General features: G+C 36.9%; 1 protein-coding gene across 1 annotated transcript; it reads left to right on the forward strand.

The window, feature by feature from the left end:
• Nucleotides 1-2,665: 2,665 nt before the first annotated feature.
• On the forward strand, nt 2,666-4,946 carry LOC127504130 (uncharacterized). Its single transcript, XM_051878569.1, has 2 exons — nt 2,666-2,991; nt 3,737-4,946. Exons 1-2 carry the CDS (start codon nt 2,698-2,700, stop codon nt 4,580-4,582), a joined length of 1,140 nt encoding a protein of 379 aa, XP_051734529.1. The 5' UTR covers nt 2,666-2,697; the 3' UTR covers nt 4,583-4,946.
• Nucleotides 4,947-22,082: the final 17,136 nt, after the last annotated feature.

A 22,082-nucleotide genomic window follows, 5' to 3' on the forward strand; every position in this document is an offset into this window, starting at 1 on the left:
AATTTGAGGTGGCAAACAGTATGCAGGATAGTGATTCAAATTTGAATGCAAGGAAGTAGAATTAAAGTAAATATGTAAGTAAAACTGCATATAACTGATCTATTTTTTTTAACTACAAAAGCGAAGTTTGTCAAGACAACTTTGAATGTCAACTTGACAAAGACTTTTTTGAAAAAACTTTGAAGGTTTATACGCCTAACAGACAAAGATAAATAGACAGAATGGTAGATGAATGGATGGATGGATGAATGAATGGAATGTACAAATGATAGATATATAGATAGATAGATAGATAGATAGACTTATTTAAATTCCAACTCATTAAATTATTAATTTTGCACAACTCTAGCATCACATAATAAACATAAACATTTGAATATTTGATTGACTTATTAAGTACCGAAACAATAAAACTTATTCAGTTTAGTTTTTGTGACCCCTCATTAGTGAAACCAGCCGCGGCACCGTCTGCAAGGGCAGGTGGGGCAGAGCCCTACCAAAATATTAATCCAAACATAGACCTCTATATACACTGAATTAATAATAAATTATAAATGTGGTCAGCATTCTGCAACAAATATTTTTCGGATTTTCTAGACTATTTTAAGTCGTAAAGTGAGCAGGACATATTAAAATGAAGCGCATGGCTTCGGCAGGCATGTATTCATGATACTAAGTGGGGCAGATGGTCTCGGAGCCCTCCCTAGCTCTACAGCGCCCCACAGATTTCCAATGTATTCTGTGGTGAAATATGGAACTGCAGCGCACTCTCATAGAGAGCTATTTGGGGCATATTTCTGGCTGCCCCGCTCATTTTCACGTTAGGTAAACACACTTTACGTAAACCTCGCTCCAGACCAAGACGATAGTCCGCTTGTTTCTGCATCAGGTCAGTAACTAGTTAGTTCTATGTGTGTAGCGTTCAATTAATTGCTAGTGACAGACAAATACAAGAGCGGTGAAGTGTAGTTTACTTTGTCTAACATAATCTTTTCAAGGCATCTCTTCAAACCGGTGCTAGTAACGTTACGATGAATGAGTGCTCATGTGTATAGCTTTTATATACAATAACGTAGTTCTGTTGTGTTTGTTTTATGCTTCTTTGAGAATAGACATGATTTTTTTTCCCCCCTCACTGGAATTCCTACATAACTTGTAACATTCTAAAACAACATTCGGACGCAATAAATACTACATTAAGGCAATTCTAAGAGGACATTCTGTGCGTTTGTGGTGTGTACTAAAGTCTGTAATCATCATTAGAGCCACCTAGAGCATGAATAACGCAAGGACATTAGAATTCTAACACAAGTGTGTCTGATGTGTTCAGCAATTAGTATATAAAGCTTGCAAAATGTTTAGCATAAACTAGCGCTAAGACCCAGAATCTGCCCTACCTAAATTTATGGCCAGGAGCCGCTACTGAGTGAAACAATGTCTTCATAATCATGAAAACAAGAATGAAAGTTTTAAATGATCATATTTAGAAGTTGAGCTTCTAAAAACATGATATAATAGCAATTATATAAGACCTAAAAGTCACTGCTGACTCAGCAGTGACTTTAGACTTTACGTTACGCAACCATCACAATAAGGAGTGCAAACAAGGATGTCATGGGAAGGACCCCATCTGCAGACCACTGCTGATGAGGGTCTGACCTCCATCTGTGAGATAGATTGGCTTCCATTCTTTGACATCTTCCAGACTATAACTGAAGTGTATGCTTTGATTATTTCCATCAGTTTCTCTTTGTTATTTGTCCTCACACTACCCACTTTCTTTTCTGTTATAAGTGATATTTTACTTTGATTGCGAAGCAAAGGGTACCTATAAAATGAAAGTACGTTCTTTCTTTTGTGCTGTTGTCGTCCTCTTTGATCACAAACTGAAAGAAACAATACCTCTCTGATCAAATACGGTGTTCATATGGTCATTATTAAAAGCTGTGGCTCTGAATCAAATTTTAATCAAACATAATTTTCATTCTTTTTAGGGTCACTAACAATTCAAATGTTTGTATTTTTCTGTTAGCACAAGTGTGAAGAAAACTAAAAAGACTAAATGTATTTGGTCTATATATGTGCGTTCCAAATCTAGCAGAATAACATAATTCCTACCTCCGCTGGTACAGAGTATCAGGTGTGCTTTCTTTGCTGGGTTCAGGTCAGATATCAAGTGCGTCAGAGACCTGCAAGCCTTTGAATACAGATCATCTGCACGCATTCATAATGACGACATGCAAATGTCAATGCACACTTCTTTCTGTCACGTGCTCAGAAAGACCTTTCATTTTGAAAGGAAAAAAATAACAGTCCTGTTAGACATATACATTGTATCAGTCGGTGCATTTTTCGGGAATATAACCCGGGCCATGAACCTATCGTTACTTGTGACATACTAGTTGAGGCAAAGCATTACTGTAGAGCAATTGATGTCACTAGTGCTTTGTTCGTTTAATTATAGTTTACAGGACCCTAATACATTCATATATTTATATATAACAAAAACACTTTGCATAGTTAGGTTTCTCTTGTCAAAGACTAGTGTCCTATGGTAGGACACCATGTGTCATGTGTAAGGCACGAGTGCCAGATATCAAACAAAGATAAGAGCTTGTCGCATAAGCTCAACTGCTTCCACACAGCTGCTGAGAAAGAGCCACGATGAGGCTACAAAGGCTCCTCGGCTTCACCTCAATGTGCTTGTATGTGTGGGGTGCGATATTTCAGCCAGATCACCGCAACGAAAAGTGGAGCCATTGTGAAGGAAACTTTTACAAGGGATGGGTTCCTCTTCGACTGCTTCTTAAAAAAGCTTCTGTGGACTTTTGTTGTAGATGCCATGAAGAAAAATGTATTTCCATTGCTATTTTTCCAACCTTAAAACATGTGCCATTTGTTTGGGCATATAAAATAGACCATATAGGGTTCTCTGAATTGTCAGAGCAGGATCTCTTGAAGAATATCAAGACTTGGTATATATCACCATCGGTAAGGTCTTGTTTTTATCCTCTGATAAACTGTCTTGAATGATAATAATAAAAAAAAAGTCTTTCAAAAAAGTTCTGCAGTTATGTATGTCAAATAACACATTTCATATGTTTAAAATCATTAATTCACTTTCATGAATTTACAACTCCTTTCTTATTCTATACAAGCAAGATTTGGCTAAATTTTAATTTGAAGTATTTTCTATAAATAGTTTATGAAAATATCTGTCTTTTGGCAGATAGCTGCATACACTAAAAATTAATTGTTGGTTTAACTTAAAAAAGTAAGTTACCTTAATTTTGAGTTCATTAAAATTAAAATTTGAGTTAATGCAATGAAGGCGATTGGTTTAATCAACAAAAACTCAAGATTTTATGTTATCTGAACAACTTTAATTATCTGAGTTGATTTGACAAAAGAAAAATGTTGATAAATCTTGAAAATATTTTTTTACAGTGTATAGTCAGCATTTAAAAAAGAATCCGATTTGCATATTTAAAGTGGAATTCAAAGCAGGATCAAGTGAACAAAAAGAAACATTTCAATATCCTTGCTCACTGAATATTTCATAATGAATGAATTATTAATTTAATAATACAATCCTTGTTAAGTACAATCCTTGTTAAACACACACACGCAAAAGAGCACAAAAAGAAAACTTGTTAGTGACGAGAAGGTCTGTCTAGTTTTTTTTTTTTTTTTTTTTTAAATTCACACTTCTTATTTCTGCCATTGTTGTTGACAGGTTGTTGATGATCTGCTCGGAGGAAAGGTGCACTCACTCCCACCTCAAGTCACCTCAAGATCCTCCCCATCAACCACATATATTTTAAGTGGTGTGTTTAATCCCAGTGCAAAATACATGCCAGTAGGGAACTGGCAGAACACAGTCTACATTCGCTGGATCGCATACCGCCACACAAACACAAAGGGGCTTAGTTTTGAAGGAGCAGTTGTCCAAAAAATTCAGGAGAAATGTAAGTGGAAATGGCTGGCGGTGAAGCAACTGGTCGAGATCCTTTCTGGAGTCTTTTTGGCCAAACCCATGCAAACCCTCTTAAATCATCAAAACATGGGACCTTTAAACCTGAACAGCTTAGAGAAAATTCCAGACAGCTTTTCTGAAGCTGAAAAGATAGAAGACTACCAAGACACTGCAATGCCATGTGTGATGGCAACAACAATGCAAATCAAAGAAGCAAAACATGACTTTACACAAAATACAAAAAACAGCAAACCTCCCCTAACAACAGATATGATTACAGACCTGTGCTCTGCACTCATTCATCGTACTAGCACCGGTTTGAAGAGATGCCTTGAAAAGATGATGTTAGACAATGTAAACTACACCACCCCTTCACCGCTCTTGTATTTGTCTGTCACTAGCAAACCACGTAATGTCAGGTCGGACGACCATTCTCAGAGCCCCTTTCAACTATATGAAATCATTAATCACAGAAAATATACCACACAAAAGCCACAAAACGGTGTTGAACTCAGTGACGAGGAGAATGATCATTTTTACTATTTTAACGGCAAGATTAAACGTCAAGGGCAATTTTACCAAAGGAAACTTGATGAATTTAGATGACTTTATTGTGCTGTTCATATATGTATTTATTTATAGCAAATTATTCCTTTGAAAAGTCAGAGGAGCCCAATCATTTATATCATAGCCATCTAATAACGTCAAAAATCATGTTCTTAATCATTTTTTTTTTACCCTGTTTGTAAATGTATATATACACAACATCCTTAAAAAAACAATAAATTTACTTGAGGCAACATTGTGTAAGATTTTCTTACCCTGAAATTTCTCTCCCCAATGTGTAAAGAAAAAAAGAAACTTTAAAGGGTTAGTTCACCCAAAAATTAAATTTCTGTCATTTCTGTCATTAATTACTCACCCTCATGTCATTCCAAACCCAGAAGACCTTTGTTCATCTTCAGAACACAAATCTGAGAGCTTTCTGACCTCCCTATAGACTGAAAGGACCACTTTCACTGCCCAGAAAGGTAGTAAAGACATTGTTAAAATAGTCCATGTGACTATGGTTAAACCTTAATGTTATGAAGTGATGAGAATACTTTTTGTGTTCAAAACAAAATCAAAATAAATTTATTCAACAATTTCTTCTCTTCCCTGTCAGTCTCCTACGCTGTTCACATAGTAAAAACAGTGCAGTGCTTCCGGGTTCTACATCAGAATGCCGTATTGGCCGGCTCCTGTGTCAGCACCACACGAATGCATTGTGCTGCTCACGTGAACAGCGTCGGCTAATACTGAGCTAGTGTTCTGACGTAAAACATGGAAGCACTGCACTGTGTTAGCTTCGGTGTGCTTTATATCATTCCATCCAACGCTTGGCATTGTACTTGGTGATGTGAGACATGCATACAACTGCTCGGCTATGTAAACCCAGTCCATGAAGCTCCCGTCGCACAGTTTTTGTGCTGATAATAATTCCAGTGGAAGTTTGGAACTCTTCTGCTATGGAATCAGCAGAGCCTTGGTGACTTAATGTGTTCTGCTACATGGATGAGTTCCTGCTGTATAAGGGGAACAAACATACCTCTAAATAAATACATTCTCTAAATAATACATTGATTCATCATTGAATTTGTCTTAATCCTTGCCTTAAAATGGTTGAATTAATTATTTGTGAAGTTATTCTAAAGAAAAGAAAAAAAAAAAGCCAAATTACAAAATTAAAATGGGTCGTGATTAGGGATGTCATGGTGAGCTATATACAAATAATGAAGCACCACTATCAATATGCAGGATATTGAAATCACTTTTGAATCCACTTTTGCTTTCAAAATCACACATTTTACAAGATAAGATACTTGTTGATAGGGCTGCACAATTAATCGCACGATTAAAAAAATAACATTGAAATTGCGCTTAAACGATTTGGCTTTAAATGTGATTATAACGCGTCAAAAATCTTAGCATTTATTAACATCTTGTCCAACAAAAGACAACATTTAATAACATGTTTTTACTCCAAACTCACTTCATAACAACAGTTCTGTGAGATGATGTGGCTTCTTACAAAGAATAAGGCAGTCGTGTGTTTATTAGTCATGTTTAATCAATCAAAGCATTTTAATCTTCTGTTTATTCAGCTACAGCAATAGTATGATGCCCATAGGGATTTCCTGGACTGACGTGTGTTATCTACTTCTGCGGCAGGGCATATTTGGAGTTTCTGCGCAAGAGCGCCCTCTGGCTTTCAGATGGAGAAGCATTTACTACTGATGACAGAGCCGTACAGCTCTGACAAGCTGCGCATAAAATAATCCTCAGCCTTTGCCAAATCGCGTGCGGTTTAATTTTGATTAATTGCGCAGCCCTACTTGTTAATGACGCTTAGGATCTGTTGCGCAACAAATACCCCCACCATTGTTTTGTCAGTCATCTCTCCTTACTCTTGTCACGTGATAAGTGAAATCTGACTCCTGCTGCACTGTGCTGCGACTCTGCAGCTCGTGCTGTGTTCGGAGCAGATGCTTATAACTGTATATATATTATATATTTATAACTGTAGCATCCGATGTCCAACTGAACTAAATGGTTTTTATTTCTGTAAAAAAGCAATTGGGGCGGTGCCACGGTGGGCAAGTATGGAATCTGTGTATGGCTAATTGCCATGACTTTAACATTTAATAATGATTGAAGGTTATTTTCACAGCATTAGTTATGTTGATAATGATACTCTTCATAAAATTACAATTAAAAAGTGAATTAGTTAGGATTAATTTTGTTATGTGTGTGTGTCTCAGTAATTGTACTTGGTAGTTCTGTGCTTAGTTTGCATGGCCTACAATAAATGTCCACATTAAAATAAGCTGGGACTGTAATTCCTTTAAAGGGTTAGGAAGGTGATGGTACGGATATCATTACAGTCACCAGTTGCAGCTACAGTGAACATCTTGTGTCTTATCATATGTATGTAGTAAAACTCAGAGACTCAAATTAAATAGTGATAAGGAAATGATGTGACCGTCCTGTTTAACAGTCTGAAGCAGTAAATGAAACGTTGCTGGAGCCTATGGAGTGATGAAGTTATGGTGGTTGCTTTTGGCTCTGCTTACTGTAGTTCCTATGCCTTTACAACTGCAGAAAACATTTAAGACTCCATGTCAAGAAATACTGTGCCAGGATTGGGCTCGGCTTCAGTCTTCTCTTAAAAAACATGGCTACATGTGCAGATGCTTTATAGTAAAGTGTGTCTACATTGCAGAAGTGCGCAGGATCAATCATATGCCATGCACTTGGGTTTACAGAGGACATCATAAAGAGAACGTAAAGACTGCAGTTTTACCACCAAAGGTAAGGTATAATGTTTTACAATATTTCATTATTGAAAATAGCAATTTAGCATTATATTTATTTGAATAGCTTTTCTTTTAGTGCAATTAGGAGATTAAATATTTTCAATTTTCGTTACATTTTGAAAGTTTTTTGTTTGAGAGAACAGTAATTAGGAACGTTCGACATTTAGCACTTTGTCTGTTGAGGTCTGCAATTACAAACTTTATCTAAAATGCGGACTGAAAACATTTATTCATTTTAAAGTTGGTTTTGATATAATGTATGCTATATTATATTATCCTAATAATACTAAGAATCCCAGTACTTACAAGCCATCTATTAACAAGAGACTGTTTACTTAAGTTTTTCCACAATGCTGCACTAATTCCGTTGAGAAAAGATTCCAACTCTCGCTATATTTTCAAATTTTTTGTACAGATTATAAGGAGCTTGCTAAGGGGGAAGATACATTCATCTAAACAAGGTATTACTTCAAAAACTTGTCTTATAATTGGTGTATTCCATGTTAAAAGAAAACCCGTCACAAAACTGATCAAGCAATTGAAGGAAAATCCCACTTACTGGACTAGTGACCATTATTCATTTCAAAGCACAGATGGATTTCCAGGGAACGCTTTTGAAGATGCCCCTGAAAGAAGTTTTTGGAAACAGGTGTCAGATCTAGCTAAGATGCTAAGGAATACTTTCCCATCTGCCACACGGTTGAGAATATTTTATAATCAAAAGGCTTCAACCATCTGTCCCATACACCAGTCTACAAGATATTCACAACACCACCAAGGAGCAGAAATCAAAATGAATGATTTTGCGGAAAGTGATATGAAAATTGCATCCAATTCCAGTAATGATGCTGTTGTCCATATGGAAAAAATATTGCAGTTCTTAGGAATGAGACTTCTCAGAAAAGAAGACATTTTCCAAGCAAAGGACAGCACAGCTACATTAGAGGATAAGTCAGATGCTAAGATGTTAGCGACAGATGAAATGCTAACAAACGCCTCAGTTCAAAACAGTATCAGGGCATCAGCAAATGACTTAAAACATAGAAAACAAGATTCACTGAAAATGTTTAGGCAAAGAAGAAGCAAATGGAATCCAAGTCCAATATTTGTCATAACAGATGATGAATATAAAGCAGGTGATAACAAGGTGACTTCGACCGAGTCATTCAGTCAAACTGTTGCAAAACCACATAATGTAGATGATAAAACAACAGAATCAAGCGTAACAGAGCGCTCCGAGACAGAAAGAGCTAATGATTTTCTGTTGAGTACAGAACATCTTGAAATGAAAACAAGTGAATCAGAAAATTCAGCCACCTCCAGAAAATATGTAAATACAGTCACACTTACAAAACAACAGATGGAAATTACAACAGTGGTGACTGAAACAGATTGTACAACAAAACTGGAGAGACTGTCAGCAGAAAACGAAGGAAGTGAGAAGAAAACATCTTTGGGGAGCAAAGAAATCAGGCCAGCAGTGGCAGCAGTTCAGGAAACCACAAATGATGGCCAAAAACACCAGGCAAGCTTCAGTGGAATTGGATTAACAACATCAGAAAAAGGAAACACTGTATCTGATATAAAACATACAAACAAAAAACAATATGCTGAGCAAACAAAGCACTGGACAGCATTGGCAACAGAGAAGCTGATTTTGGTTACAAGTCAACCTGACATTTTAATGACAAAAGAACCCCGAACAAATAAACCTGAGACACCAACCACCTCCAGAGAGGAAGGAAAAAAGACTGGAATGACAACAGAGCTTCCCGAAACAGAAAAAAGGTTATTAACACCAGAAGATAAAACAACTGTGGAGAGAACAGATACCACTTATGTAGGCAGACAGTCTGAACCTGTTGATTTCATTTCAGACAATATTGGATCAACAGTCACAAATGAACCAGTGACTCCAACAACTTCCAGAGAACATGAACATACTGAAATAGTGACTGAACATGAAACAGGAATGACAACAGAAATCAAGTTACAAACACCAGAAGCTAAAACACCTGTGGAGAGAACAGATAGTGATTTAAGGTCTGAAGATGTAGCAACTGAAGGTAATGAATTAGCTACACCAACAACTTCCAGAAAATATGCAGAAGATTTAATAAAAACTGAACAAGAAAGAAGAATGACAACAGAGGCTCTTGACACAGAATGTACAACGGAAATCAACTTATCAACACCAGAAGAAATAACATCATTGGAGAGAGTAACTACGACATATGAAGAAAGACAGTCAGAACCTGTTGATTTAACTTCAGACAATATAGAGTCAAAACCTACAAATGAACCAGTGACTCCAACAACATCCACAAAATATGCAGAAGATTTCACAGTGACCAGACAAGAGACAATAATGACAACAGAGGCTCCCGAAACAGAATGTACAACAGAAATTGAGTTACAAACACCAGAAGCTAAAACACCTGTGGAAAGAACCGATACCACATATGAAGAAAGACAGTCAGAACCTGTTGATTTAACTTCAGACAATATAGAGTCAAAACATACAAAAGAACCAGTGACTCCAACAACTTCCAGAGAACATGAACATACTGAAATTGTAACTGACCATGAAACAGGAATGACTACAGAAATCAAGTTACAAACATCAGAAAATAAAACACCGTTGGTGAGAACAGATACAACATATGAAGAAAGACAGTCGGAATATGATGATTTAAGGTCAGGAGATCTTGCAACTGAAGGCAAAAATGAACCAGTGACATCACCAACTTTCAGAGAACATGAACATACTGTCATACTGACTGAACATGAAACAGGACTGACAACAGAAATCAAGTTACAAACACCTGTGGAGAGAACAGATACCACGTATGAAGAAAGACAATCAGAACCGGCTGATTTCATTTCAGAAAATGCTGAGTCAAAAGGTACAAATGAACCAGTGACTCCAACAACTTCCAGAGAACATGAACATACTGAAATAGTAACTGACCATGAAACAGAATGTACAACTGAAATCGAGTTACAAACGCCAGAAGATAAAACATATGTGGAGAGAAAAGAAACCACATATGAAGAAAGACAGTCAGAACCTGTTGATTTAATTTCAGACAATATTGAGTCAACAGTCACAAATGAACCAGTGACTCCAACAACTTCCACAAAATATGCAGAAGATTTCACGGTGACCAGACAAAAGACAATAATGACAACAGAGGCTCTTAAAACTGAATATACAACAGAAATCAATTTATCAACACCAGAAGAAATAACATCATTTCAGAGAGTAACTACGACATATGAAGTAAGACAGTCAAAACCTGTTGATTTAACTTCAGACAATATAGAGTCAAAACCTACAAATGAACCAGTGACTCCAACAACTTCCAGAGAACATGAACATACTGACATAGTAACTGACCATGAAACAGGAATGACAACAGAACATCCTGAAACAGAATATACAACAGAAATCAACTTACAAACACCAGACGATAAAACAGCTGTGAAAAGAACAGATACCACGTATGAAGAAAGACAATCAGAACCGGCTGATTTCATTTCAGAAAATGCTGAGTCAAAAGGTACACATGAACCAACAACTTCCAGAGAACATGAACATACTGAAATAGTAACTGACCATGAAACAGAATGTACAACTGAAATCGAGGTACAAACACCAGAAGACAAAACACCTGTGGAGAGAAAAGAAACCACATATGAAGAAAGACAGTCAGAATATAATGATTTAAGGTCAGAATATCCTGCAACTGAAGGTACAAATGAATTAGTTACACCAACCACATCCAGAAAATATGCAGAAGAGTTAATGGAAACTGAACAAGACAGAAGAATGACAACAGAGGCTCTTAAAACTGAATATACAACAGAAATCAACTTATCAACACCAGAACACAAAACAACTGTGGAGAGTAGAGAGACCACATATGAAGAAAGACAGTCAGAACCTGCTGATTTAATTTCAGACAATATTGAGTCAACAGTCACAAATGAACCAGTGACTCCAACAACTTCCACAAAATATGCAGATTTCACAGTGACCAGACAAGAGACAATAATGACAACAGAGGCTCCCGAAACAGAATGTACAACAGAAACTGAGTTACAAACACCAGAAGAAATAACATCATTTGAGAGAGTAACTACGACATACGAAGAAAGACAGTCAGAACCTGTTGATTTAACTTCAGACAATATAGAGTCAAAACGTACAAAAGAACCAGTGACTCCAACAACTTCCAGAGAACATGAACATACTGAATTAGTAACTGACCATGAAACAGGAATGACTACAGAGCATCCTGAAACAGAATATACAACAGAAATCAAGTTACAGACACCAGAAGATAAAACAGCTGTGAAAAGAACAGATACCACATATGAAGAAAGACAGTCAGAATATAATGATTTAAGGTCAGAATATCCTGCAACTGAAGGTACAAATGAATTAGTTACACCAACCACATCCAGAAAATATGCAGAAGAGTTAATGGAAACTGAACAAGACAGAAGAATGACAACAGAGGCTCTTAAAACTGAATATACAACAGAAATCAACTTATCAACACCAGAACGCAAAACAACTGTGGAGAGTAGAGAGACCACATACGAAGAAAGACAGTCAGAACATGTTGATTTAATTTCAGACAATATTGAGTCAACAGTCACAAATGAACCAGTGACTCCAACAACTTCCACAAAATATGCAGAAGATTTCACAGTGACCAGACAAGAGACAATAATGACAACAGAGGCTCCCGAAACAGAATGTACAACAGAGACTGAGTTACAAACACCAGAAGAAATAACATCATTTGAGAGAGTAACTACGACATACGAAGAAAGACAGTCAGAACCTATTGATTTAACTTCAGACAATATAGAGTCAAAACGTACAAATGAACCAGTGACTCCAACAACTTCCAGAGAACATGAACATACTGACATAGTAACTGACCATGAAACAGGAATGGCAACAGAACATCCTGAAACAGAATATACAACAGAAATCAAGATGCTGACACCAGAAGATAAAACACCTGTGGAAAGAACAGATACCACATATGAAGAAAGACAGTCAGAACCTGCTGATTTAATTTCAGACAATATTGAGTCAACAGTCACAAATGAACCAGTGACTCCAACAACTTCCACAAAATATGCAGAAGATTTCACGGTGACCAGACAAGAGACAATAATGACAACTGAGGCTCTTAAAACTGAATATACAACAGAAATCAATTTATCAACACCAGAACACAAAACAACTGTGGAGAGTAGAGAGACCACATATGAAGAAAGACAGTCAGAACCTGCTGATTTAATTTCAGACAATACTGAGTCAACAGTCACAAATGAACCAGTGACTCCAAAAACTTCCACAAAATATGCAGAAGATTTCACAGTGACCAGACAAGAGACAATAATGACAACAGAGGCTCCGAAACAGAAGGTACAGCAGAAATCAACTTATCAACACCAGAAGAAATAACATCATTTGAGAGAGTAACTACGACATACGAAGTAAGACAGTCAGAACCTGTTGATTTAACTTCAGACAATATAGAGTCAAAACCTACAAATGAACCAGTGACTCCAACAACTTCCAGAGAACATGAACATACTGAAATAGTAACTGACCATGAAACAGGAATGACTACAGAACATCCTGAAACAGAATATACAACAGAAATCAAGATGCTGACACTAGAAGATAAAACACCTGTGGAAAGAACAGATACCACATATGAAGAAAGACAATCTGAACCTGTTGATTTAACTTCAGACAATATAGAGTCAAAACCTGCAAATGAACCAGTGACTCCAACAACTTCCAGAGAACACGAACATACTGAAATAGTAACTGACCATGAAACAGGAATGACAACAGAACATCCTGAAACAGAATATACAACAGAAATCAACTTACAAACACCAGACGATAAAACAGCTGTGAAAAGAACAGATACCACGTATGAAGAAAGACAATCAGAACCGGCTGATTTCATTTCAGAAAATGCTGAGTCAAAAGGTACAAATGAACCAGTGACTCCAACAACTTCCAGAGAACATGAACATACTGAAATAGTAACTGACCATGAAACAGAATGTACAACTGAAATCGAGTTACAAACGCCAGAAGATAAAACATATGTGGAGAGAAAAGAAACCACATATGAAGAAAGACAGTCAGAACCTGTTGATTTAATTTCAGACAATATTGAGTCAACAGTCACAAATGAACCAGTGACTCCAACAACTTCCACAAAATATGCAGAAGATTTCACGGTGACCAGACAAGAGACAATAATGACAACAGAGGCTCCTGAAACAGAATGTACAACAGAAATTGAGTTACAAACACCAGAAGAAATAACATCATTTCAGAGAGTAACTACGACATATGAAGTAAGACAGTCAAAACCTGTTGATTTAACTTCAGACAATATAGAGTCAAAACCTACAAATGAACCAGTGACTCCAACAACTTCCAGAGAACACGAACATACTGAAATAGTAACTGACCATGAAACAGGAATGACAACAGAACATCCTGAAACAGAATATACAACAGAAATCAACTTACAAACACCAGACGATAAAACAGCTGTAAAAAGAACAGATACCACGTATGAAGAAAGACAATCAGAACCGGCTGATTTCATTTCAGAAAATGCTGAGTCAAAAGGTACACATGAACCAATGACACCAACAACTTCCAGAGAACATGAACATACTGAAATAGTAACTGACCATGAAACAGAATGTACAACTGAAATCGAGGTACAAACACCAGAAGACAAAACACCTGTGGAGAGAAAAGAAACCACATATGAAGAAAGACAGTCAGAATATAATGATTTAAGGTCAGAATATCCTGCAACTGAAGGTACAAATGAATTAGTTACACCAACCACATCCAGAAAATATGCAGAAGAGTTAATGGAAACTGAACAAGACAGAAGAATGACAACAGAGGCTCTTAAAACTGAATATACAACAGAAATCAACTTATCAACACCAGAACACAAAACAACTGTGGAGAGTAGAGAGACCACATACGAAGAAAGACAGTCAGAACATGTTGATTTAATTTCAGACAATATTGAGTCAACAGTCACAAATGAACCAGTGACTCCAACAACTTCCACAAAATATGCAGAAGATTTCACAGTGACCAGACAAGAGACAATAATGACAACAGAGGCTCCCGAAACAGAATGTACAACAGAGACTGAGTTACAAACACCAGAAGAAATAACATCATTTGAGAGAGTAACTACGACATACGAAGAAAGACAGTCAGAACCTGTTGATTTAACTTCAGACAATATAGAGTCAAAACGTACAAATGAACCAGTGACTCCAACAACTTCCAGAGAACATGAACATACTGAAATAGTAACTGACCATGAAACAGGAATGGCAACAGAACATCCTGAAACAGAATATACAACAGAAATCAAGATGCTGACACCAGAAGATAAAACACCTGTGGAAAGAACAGATACCACATATGAAGAAAGACAGTCAGAACCTGCTGATTTAATTTCAGACAATATTGAGTCAACAGTCACAAATGAACCAGTGACTCCAACAACTTCCACAAAATATGCAGAAGATTTCACGGTGACCAGACAAGAGACAATAATGACAACTGAGGCTCTTAAAACTGAATATACAACAGAAATCAATTTATCAACACCAGAACACAAAACAACTGTGGAGAGTAGAGAGACCACATATGAAGAAAGACAGTCAGAACCTGCTGATTTAATTTCAGACAATACTGAGTCAACAGTCACAAATGAACCAGTGACTCCAAAAACTTCCACAAAATATGCAGAAGATTTCACAGTGACCAGACAAGAGACAATAATGACAACAGAGGCTCCCGAAACAGAAGGTACAGCAGAAATCAACTTATCAACACCAGAAGAAATAACATCATTTGAGAGAGTAACTACGACATACGAAGTAAGACAGTCAGAACCTGTTGATTTAACTTCAGACAATATAGAGTCAAAACCTACAAATGAACCAGTGACTCCAACAACTTCCAGAGAACATGAACATACTGAAATAGTAACTGACCATGAAACAGGAATGACTACAGAACATCCTGAAACAGAATATACAACAGAAATCAAGATGCTGACACTAGAAGATAAAACACCTGTGGAAAGAACAGATACCACATATGAAGAAAGACAATCTGAACCTGTTGATTTAACTTCAGACAATATAGAGTCAAAACCTGCAAATGAACCAGTGACTCCAACAACTTCCAGAGAACACGAACATACTGAAATAGTAACTGACCATGAAACAGGAATGACTACAGAACATCCTGAAACAGAATATACAACAGAAATCAAGATGCTGACACCAGAAGATAAAACACCTGTGGAAAGAACAGAGACCACATATGAAGAAAGACAATCTGAACCTGTTGATTTAACTTCAGACAATATAGAGTCAAAACCTGCAAATGAACCAGTGACTCCAACAACTTCCAGAGAACACGAACATACTGAAATAGTAACTGACCATGAAACAGGAATGACAACAGAACATCCTGAAACAGAATATACAACAGAAATCAACTTACAAACACCAGACGATAAAACAGCTGTGAAAAGAACAGATACCACGTATGAAGAAAGACAATCAGAACCGGCTGATTTCATTTCAGAAAATGCTGAGTCAAAAGGTACACATGAACCAATGACACCAACAACTTCCAGAGAACATGAACATACTGAAATAGTAACTGACCATGAAACAGAATGTACAACTGAAATCGAGGTACAAACACCAGAAGACAAAACACCTGTGGAGAGAAAAGAAACCACATATGAAGAAAGACAGTCAGAATATAATGATTTAAGGTCAGAATATCCTGCAACTGAAGATACAAATGAATTAGTTACACCAACCACATCCAGAAAATATGCAGAAGAGTTAATGGAAACTGAACAAGACAGAAGAATGACAACAGAGGCTCTTAAAACTGAATATACAACAGAAATCAACTTATCAACACCAGAACACAAAACAACTGTGGAGAGTAGAGAGACCACATATGAAGAAAGACAGTCAGAGCCTGTTGATTTAACTTCAGACAATATAGAGTCAAAACCTACAAATGAACCAGTGACTCCAACAACTTCCAGAGAACACAAACATACTGAAATAGTAACTGACCATGAAACAGGAATGACAACAGAACATCCTGAAACAGAATATACAACAGAATTCAAGTTACAAACACCAGAAGATAAAACAGCTGTGAAAAGAACAGATACCACATATGAAGAAAGACAGTCAGAAGATTTCACGGTGACCAGACAAGAGACAATAATGACAACAGAGGCTCTTAAAACTGAAGGTACAGCAGAAATCAACTTATCAACACCAGAAGAAATAACATCATTTGAGAGAGTAACTACGACATACGAAGAAAGACAGTCAGAACCTGTTGATTTAACTTCAGACAATATAGAGTCAAAACCTACAAATGAACCAGTGACTCCAACAACTTCCAGAGAATATGAACATACTGAAATAGTAACTGACCATGAAACAGGAATGACTACAGAGCATCCTGAAACAGAATATACAACAGAAATCAAGTTACAAACACCAGAAGATAAAACAGCTGTGAAAAGAACAGATACCACGTATGAAGAAAGACAGTCAGAAGATTTCACTATGACCAGGCAAGAGACAATAATGACAACAGAGGCTCTTAAAACTGAATATACAACAGAAATCAATTTATCAACACCAGAACACAAAACAACTGTGGAGAATAGAGAGACCACATATGAAGAAAGACAGTCAGAACCTGCTGTTTTAATTTCAGACAATATTGAGTCAACAGTCACAAATGAACCAGTGACTCCAACAACTTCCACAAAATATGCAGAAGATTTCACAGTGACCAGACAAGAGACAATAATGACAACAGAGGCTCCCGAAACAGAATGTACAACAGAAATTGAGTTACAAACACCAGAAGCTAAAACACCTGTGGAAAGAACCGATACCACATATGAAGAAAGACAGTCAGAACCTGTTGATTTAACTTCAGACAATATAGAGTCAAAACGTACAAATGAACCAGTGACTCCAACAACTTCCAGAGAACATGAACATACTGACATAGTAACTGACCATGAAACAGGAATGACTACAGAGCATCCTGAAACAGAATATACAACAGAAATCAAGATGCTGACACCAGAAGATAAAACACCTGTGGAAAGAACAGAGACCACATATGAAGAAAGACAGTCAGAACCTGCTGATTTAATTTCAGACAATATTGAGTCAACAGTCACAAATGAACCAGTGACTCCAACAACTTCCACAAAATATGCAGAAGATTTCACAGTGACCAGACAAGAGACAATAATGACAACAGAGGCTCCCGAAACAGAAGGTACAACAGAAATCAACTTATCAACACCAGAAGAAATAACATCATTTGAGAGAGTAACTACGACATACGAAGTAAGACAGTCAGAACCTGTTGATTTAACTTCAGACAATATAGAGTCAAAACCTACAAATGAACCAGTGACTCCAACAACTTCCAGAGAACATGAACATACTGAAATAGTAACTGACCATGAAACAGGAATGACAACAGAACATCCTGAAACAGAATATACAACAGAAATCAAGATGCTGACACCAGAAGATAAAACACCTGTGGAAAGAACAGAGACCACATATGAAGAAAGACAGTCAGAACCTGCTCATTTAATTTCAGACAATATTGAGTCAACAGTCACAAATGAACCAGTGACTCCAACAACTTCCACAAAATATGCAGAAGATTTCACGGTGACCAGACAAGAGACAATAATGACAACAGAGGCTCTTAAAACTGAATATACAACAGAAATCAATTTATCAACACCAGAACACAAAACAACTGTGGAGAGTAGAGAGACCACATATGAAGAAAGACAGTCAGAACCTGCTAATTTAATTTCAGACAATATTGAGTCAACAGTCACAAATGAACCAGTGACTCCAACAACTTCCACAAAATATGCAGAAGATTTCACAGTGACCAGACAAGAGACAATAATGACAACAGAGGCTCCCGAAACAGAATGTACAACAGAAATTGAGTTACAAACACCAGAAGAAATAACATCATTTGAGAGAGTAACTACGAAATACGAAGAAAGACAGTCAGAACCTGTTGATTTAACTTCAGACAATATAGAGTCAAAACGTACAAATGAACCAGTGACTCCAACAACTTCCAGAGAACATGAACATACTGACATAGTAACTGACCATGAAACAGGAATGACTACAGAGCATCCTGAAACAGAATATACAACAGAAATCAAGATGCTGACACCAGAAGATAAAACACCTGTGGAAAGAACAGAGACCACATATGAAGAAAGACAGTCAGAACCTGCTCATTTAATTTCAGACAATATTGAGTCAACAGTCACAAATGAACCAGTGACTCCAACAACTTCCACAAAATATGCAGAAGATTTCACGGTGACCAGGCAAGAGACAATAATGACAACAGAGGCTCTTAAAACTGAATATACAACAGAAATCAATTTATCAACACCAGAACACAAAACAACTGTGGAGAGTAGAGAGACCACATATGAAGAAAGACAGTCAGAACCTGCTGATTTAATTTCAGACAGTACTGAGTCAACAGTCACAAATGAACTAGTGACTCCAACAACTTCCACAAAATATGCAGAAGATTTCACAGTGACCAGACAAGAGACAATAATGACAACAGAGGCTCCCGAAACAGAAGGTACAGCAGAAATCAACTTATCAACACCAGAAGAAATAACATCATTTGAGAGAGTAACTACGACATACGAAGAAAGACAGTCAGAACCTGTTGATTTAACTTCAGACAATATAGAGTCAAAACCTACAAATGAACCAGTGACTCCAACAACTTCCAGAGAACATGAACATACTGAAATAGTAACTGACCATGAAACAGGAATGACAACAGAACATCCTGAAACAGAATATACAACAGAAATCAAGATGCTGACACCAGAAGATAAAACACCTGTGGAAAGAACAGATACCACATATGAAGAAAGACAGTCAGAACCTGCTCATTTAATTTCAGACAATATTGAGTCAACAGTCACAAATGAACCAGTGACTCCAACAACTTCCACAAAATATGCAGAAGATTTCACGGTGACCAGGACAAGAGACAATAATGACAACAGAGGCTCTTAAAACTGAATATACAACAGAAATCAATTTATCAACACCAGAACACAAAACAACTGTGGAGAGTAGAGAGACCACATATGAAGAAAGACAGTCAGAACCTGCTGATTTAATTTCAGACAGTACTGAGTCAACAGTCACAAATGAACCTAGTGACTCCAACAACTTCCACAAAATATGCAGAAGATTTCACAGTGACCAGACAAGAGACAATAATGACAACAGAGGCTCCCGAAACAGAATGTACAACAGAAATTGAGTTACAAACACCAGAAGAAATAACATCATTTGAGAGAGTAACTACGAAATACGAAGAAAGACAGTCAGAACCTGTTGATTTAACTTCAGACAATATAGAGTCAAAACGTACAAATGAACCAGTGACTCCAACAACTTCCAGAGAACATGAACATACTGAAATAGTAACTGACCATGAAACAGGAATGACTACAGAGCATCCTGAAACAGAATATACAACAGAAATCAAGTTACAAACACCAGAAGATAAAACACCTGTGGAAAGAACAGATACCACATATGAAGAAAGACAGTCAGAACCTGCTCATTTAATTTCAGACAATATTGAGTCAACAGTCACAAATGAACCAGTGACTCCAACAACTTCCACAAAATATGCAGAAGATTTCACGGTGACCAGGCAAGAGACAATAATGACAACAGAGGCTCTTAAAACTGAATATACAACAGAAATCAATTTATCAACACCAGAACACAAAACAACTGTGGAGAGTAGAGAGACCACATATGAAGAAAGACAGTCAGAACCTGCTAATTTAATTTCAGACAATATTGAGTCAACAGTCACAAATGAACCAGTGACTCCAACAACTTCCACAAAATATGCAGAAGATTTCACGGTGACCAGACAAGAGACAATAATGACAACAGAGGCTCCCGAAACAGAAGGTACAGCAGAAATCAACTTATCAACACCAGAAGAAATAACATCATTTGAGAGAGTAACTACGACATACGAAGTAAGACAGTCAGAACCTGTTGATTTAACTTCAGACAATATAGAGTCAAAACCTACAAATGAACCAGTGACTCCAACAACTTCCAGAGAACATGAACATACTGAAATAGTAACTGACCATGAAACAGGAATGACAACAGAACATCCTGAAACAGAATATACAACAGAAATCAAGATGCTGACACCAGAAGATAAAACACCTGTGGAAAGAACAGATACCACATATGAAGAAAGACAGTCAGAACCCTGCTCATTTAATTTCAGACAATATTGAGTCAACAGTCACAAATGAACCAGTGACTCCAACAACTTCCACAAAATATGCAGAAGATTTCACGGTGACCAGACAAGAGACAATAATGACAACAGAGGCTCTTAAAACTGAATATACAACAGAAATCAATTTATCAACACCAGAACACAAAACAACTGTGGAGAGTAGAGAGACCACATATGAAGAAAGACAGTCAGAACCTGCTAATTTAATTTCAGACAATATTGAGTCAACAGTCACAAATGAACCAGTGACTCCAACAACTTCCACAAAATATGCAGAAGATTTCACAGTGACCAGACAAGAGACAATAATGACAACAGAGGCTCCCGAAACAGAATGTACAACAGAAATTGAGTTACAAACACCAGAAGAAATAACATCATTTGAGAGAGTAACTACGAAATACGAAGAAAGACAGTCAGAACCTGTTGATTTAACTTCAGACAATATAGAGTCAAAACGTACAAATGAACCAGTGACTCCAACAACTTCCAGAGAACATGAACATACTGACATAGTAACTGACCATGAAACAGGAATGACTACAGAGCATCCTGAAACAGAATATACAACAGAAATCAAGTTACAAACACCAGAAGATAAAACACCTGTGGAAAGAACAGATACCACATATGAAGAAAGACAGTCAGAACCTGCTGATTTAATTTCAGACAATATTGAGTCAACAGTCACAAATGAACCAGTGACTCCAACAACTTCCACAAAATATGCAGAAGATTTCACGGTGACCAGGCAAGAGACAATAATGACAACAGAGGCTCTTAAAACTGAATATACAACAGAAATCAATTTATCAACACCAGAACACAAAACAACTGTGGAGAGTAGAGAGACCACATATGAAGAAAGACAGTCAGAACCTGCTGTTTTAATTTCAGACAATATTGAGTCAACAGTCACAAATGAACCAGTGACTCCAACAACTTCCACAAAATATGCAGAAGATTTCACAGTGACCAGACAAGAGACAATAATGACAACAGAGGCTCCCGAAACAGAATGTACAACAGAAATTGAGGTACAAACACCAGAAGAAATAACATCATTTGAGAGAGTAACTACGACATACGAAGAAAGACAGTCAGAACCTGTTGATTTAACTTCAGACAATATAGAGTCAAAACCTACAAATGAACCAGTGACTCCAACAACTTCCAGAGAACATGAACATACTGAAATAGTAACTGACCATGAAAC

Source organism: Ctenopharyngodon idella, chromosome 21 (assembly GCF_019924925.1).
Source record: "Ctenopharyngodon idella isolate HZGC_01 chromosome 21, HZGC01, whole genome shotgun sequence".
Taxonomy (NCBI): domain Eukaryota; kingdom Metazoa; phylum Chordata; class Actinopteri; order Cypriniformes; family Xenocyprididae; genus Ctenopharyngodon; species Ctenopharyngodon idella.

What these genes read in the sequence shown, in the direction of transcription:
- LOC127504130 (XM_051878569.1), top strand. Translation starts at nt 2,698, where the DNA reads ATGTGCTTGTATGTGTGGGGTGCGATATTTCAGCCAGATCACCGCAAC. An exon ending in CTTGGTATATATCACCATCG is followed by an intron (nt 2,992 to 3,736) that starts GTAAGGTCTTGT and finishes TGTTGTTGACAG; the next exon opens with GTTGTTGATGATCTGCTCGG.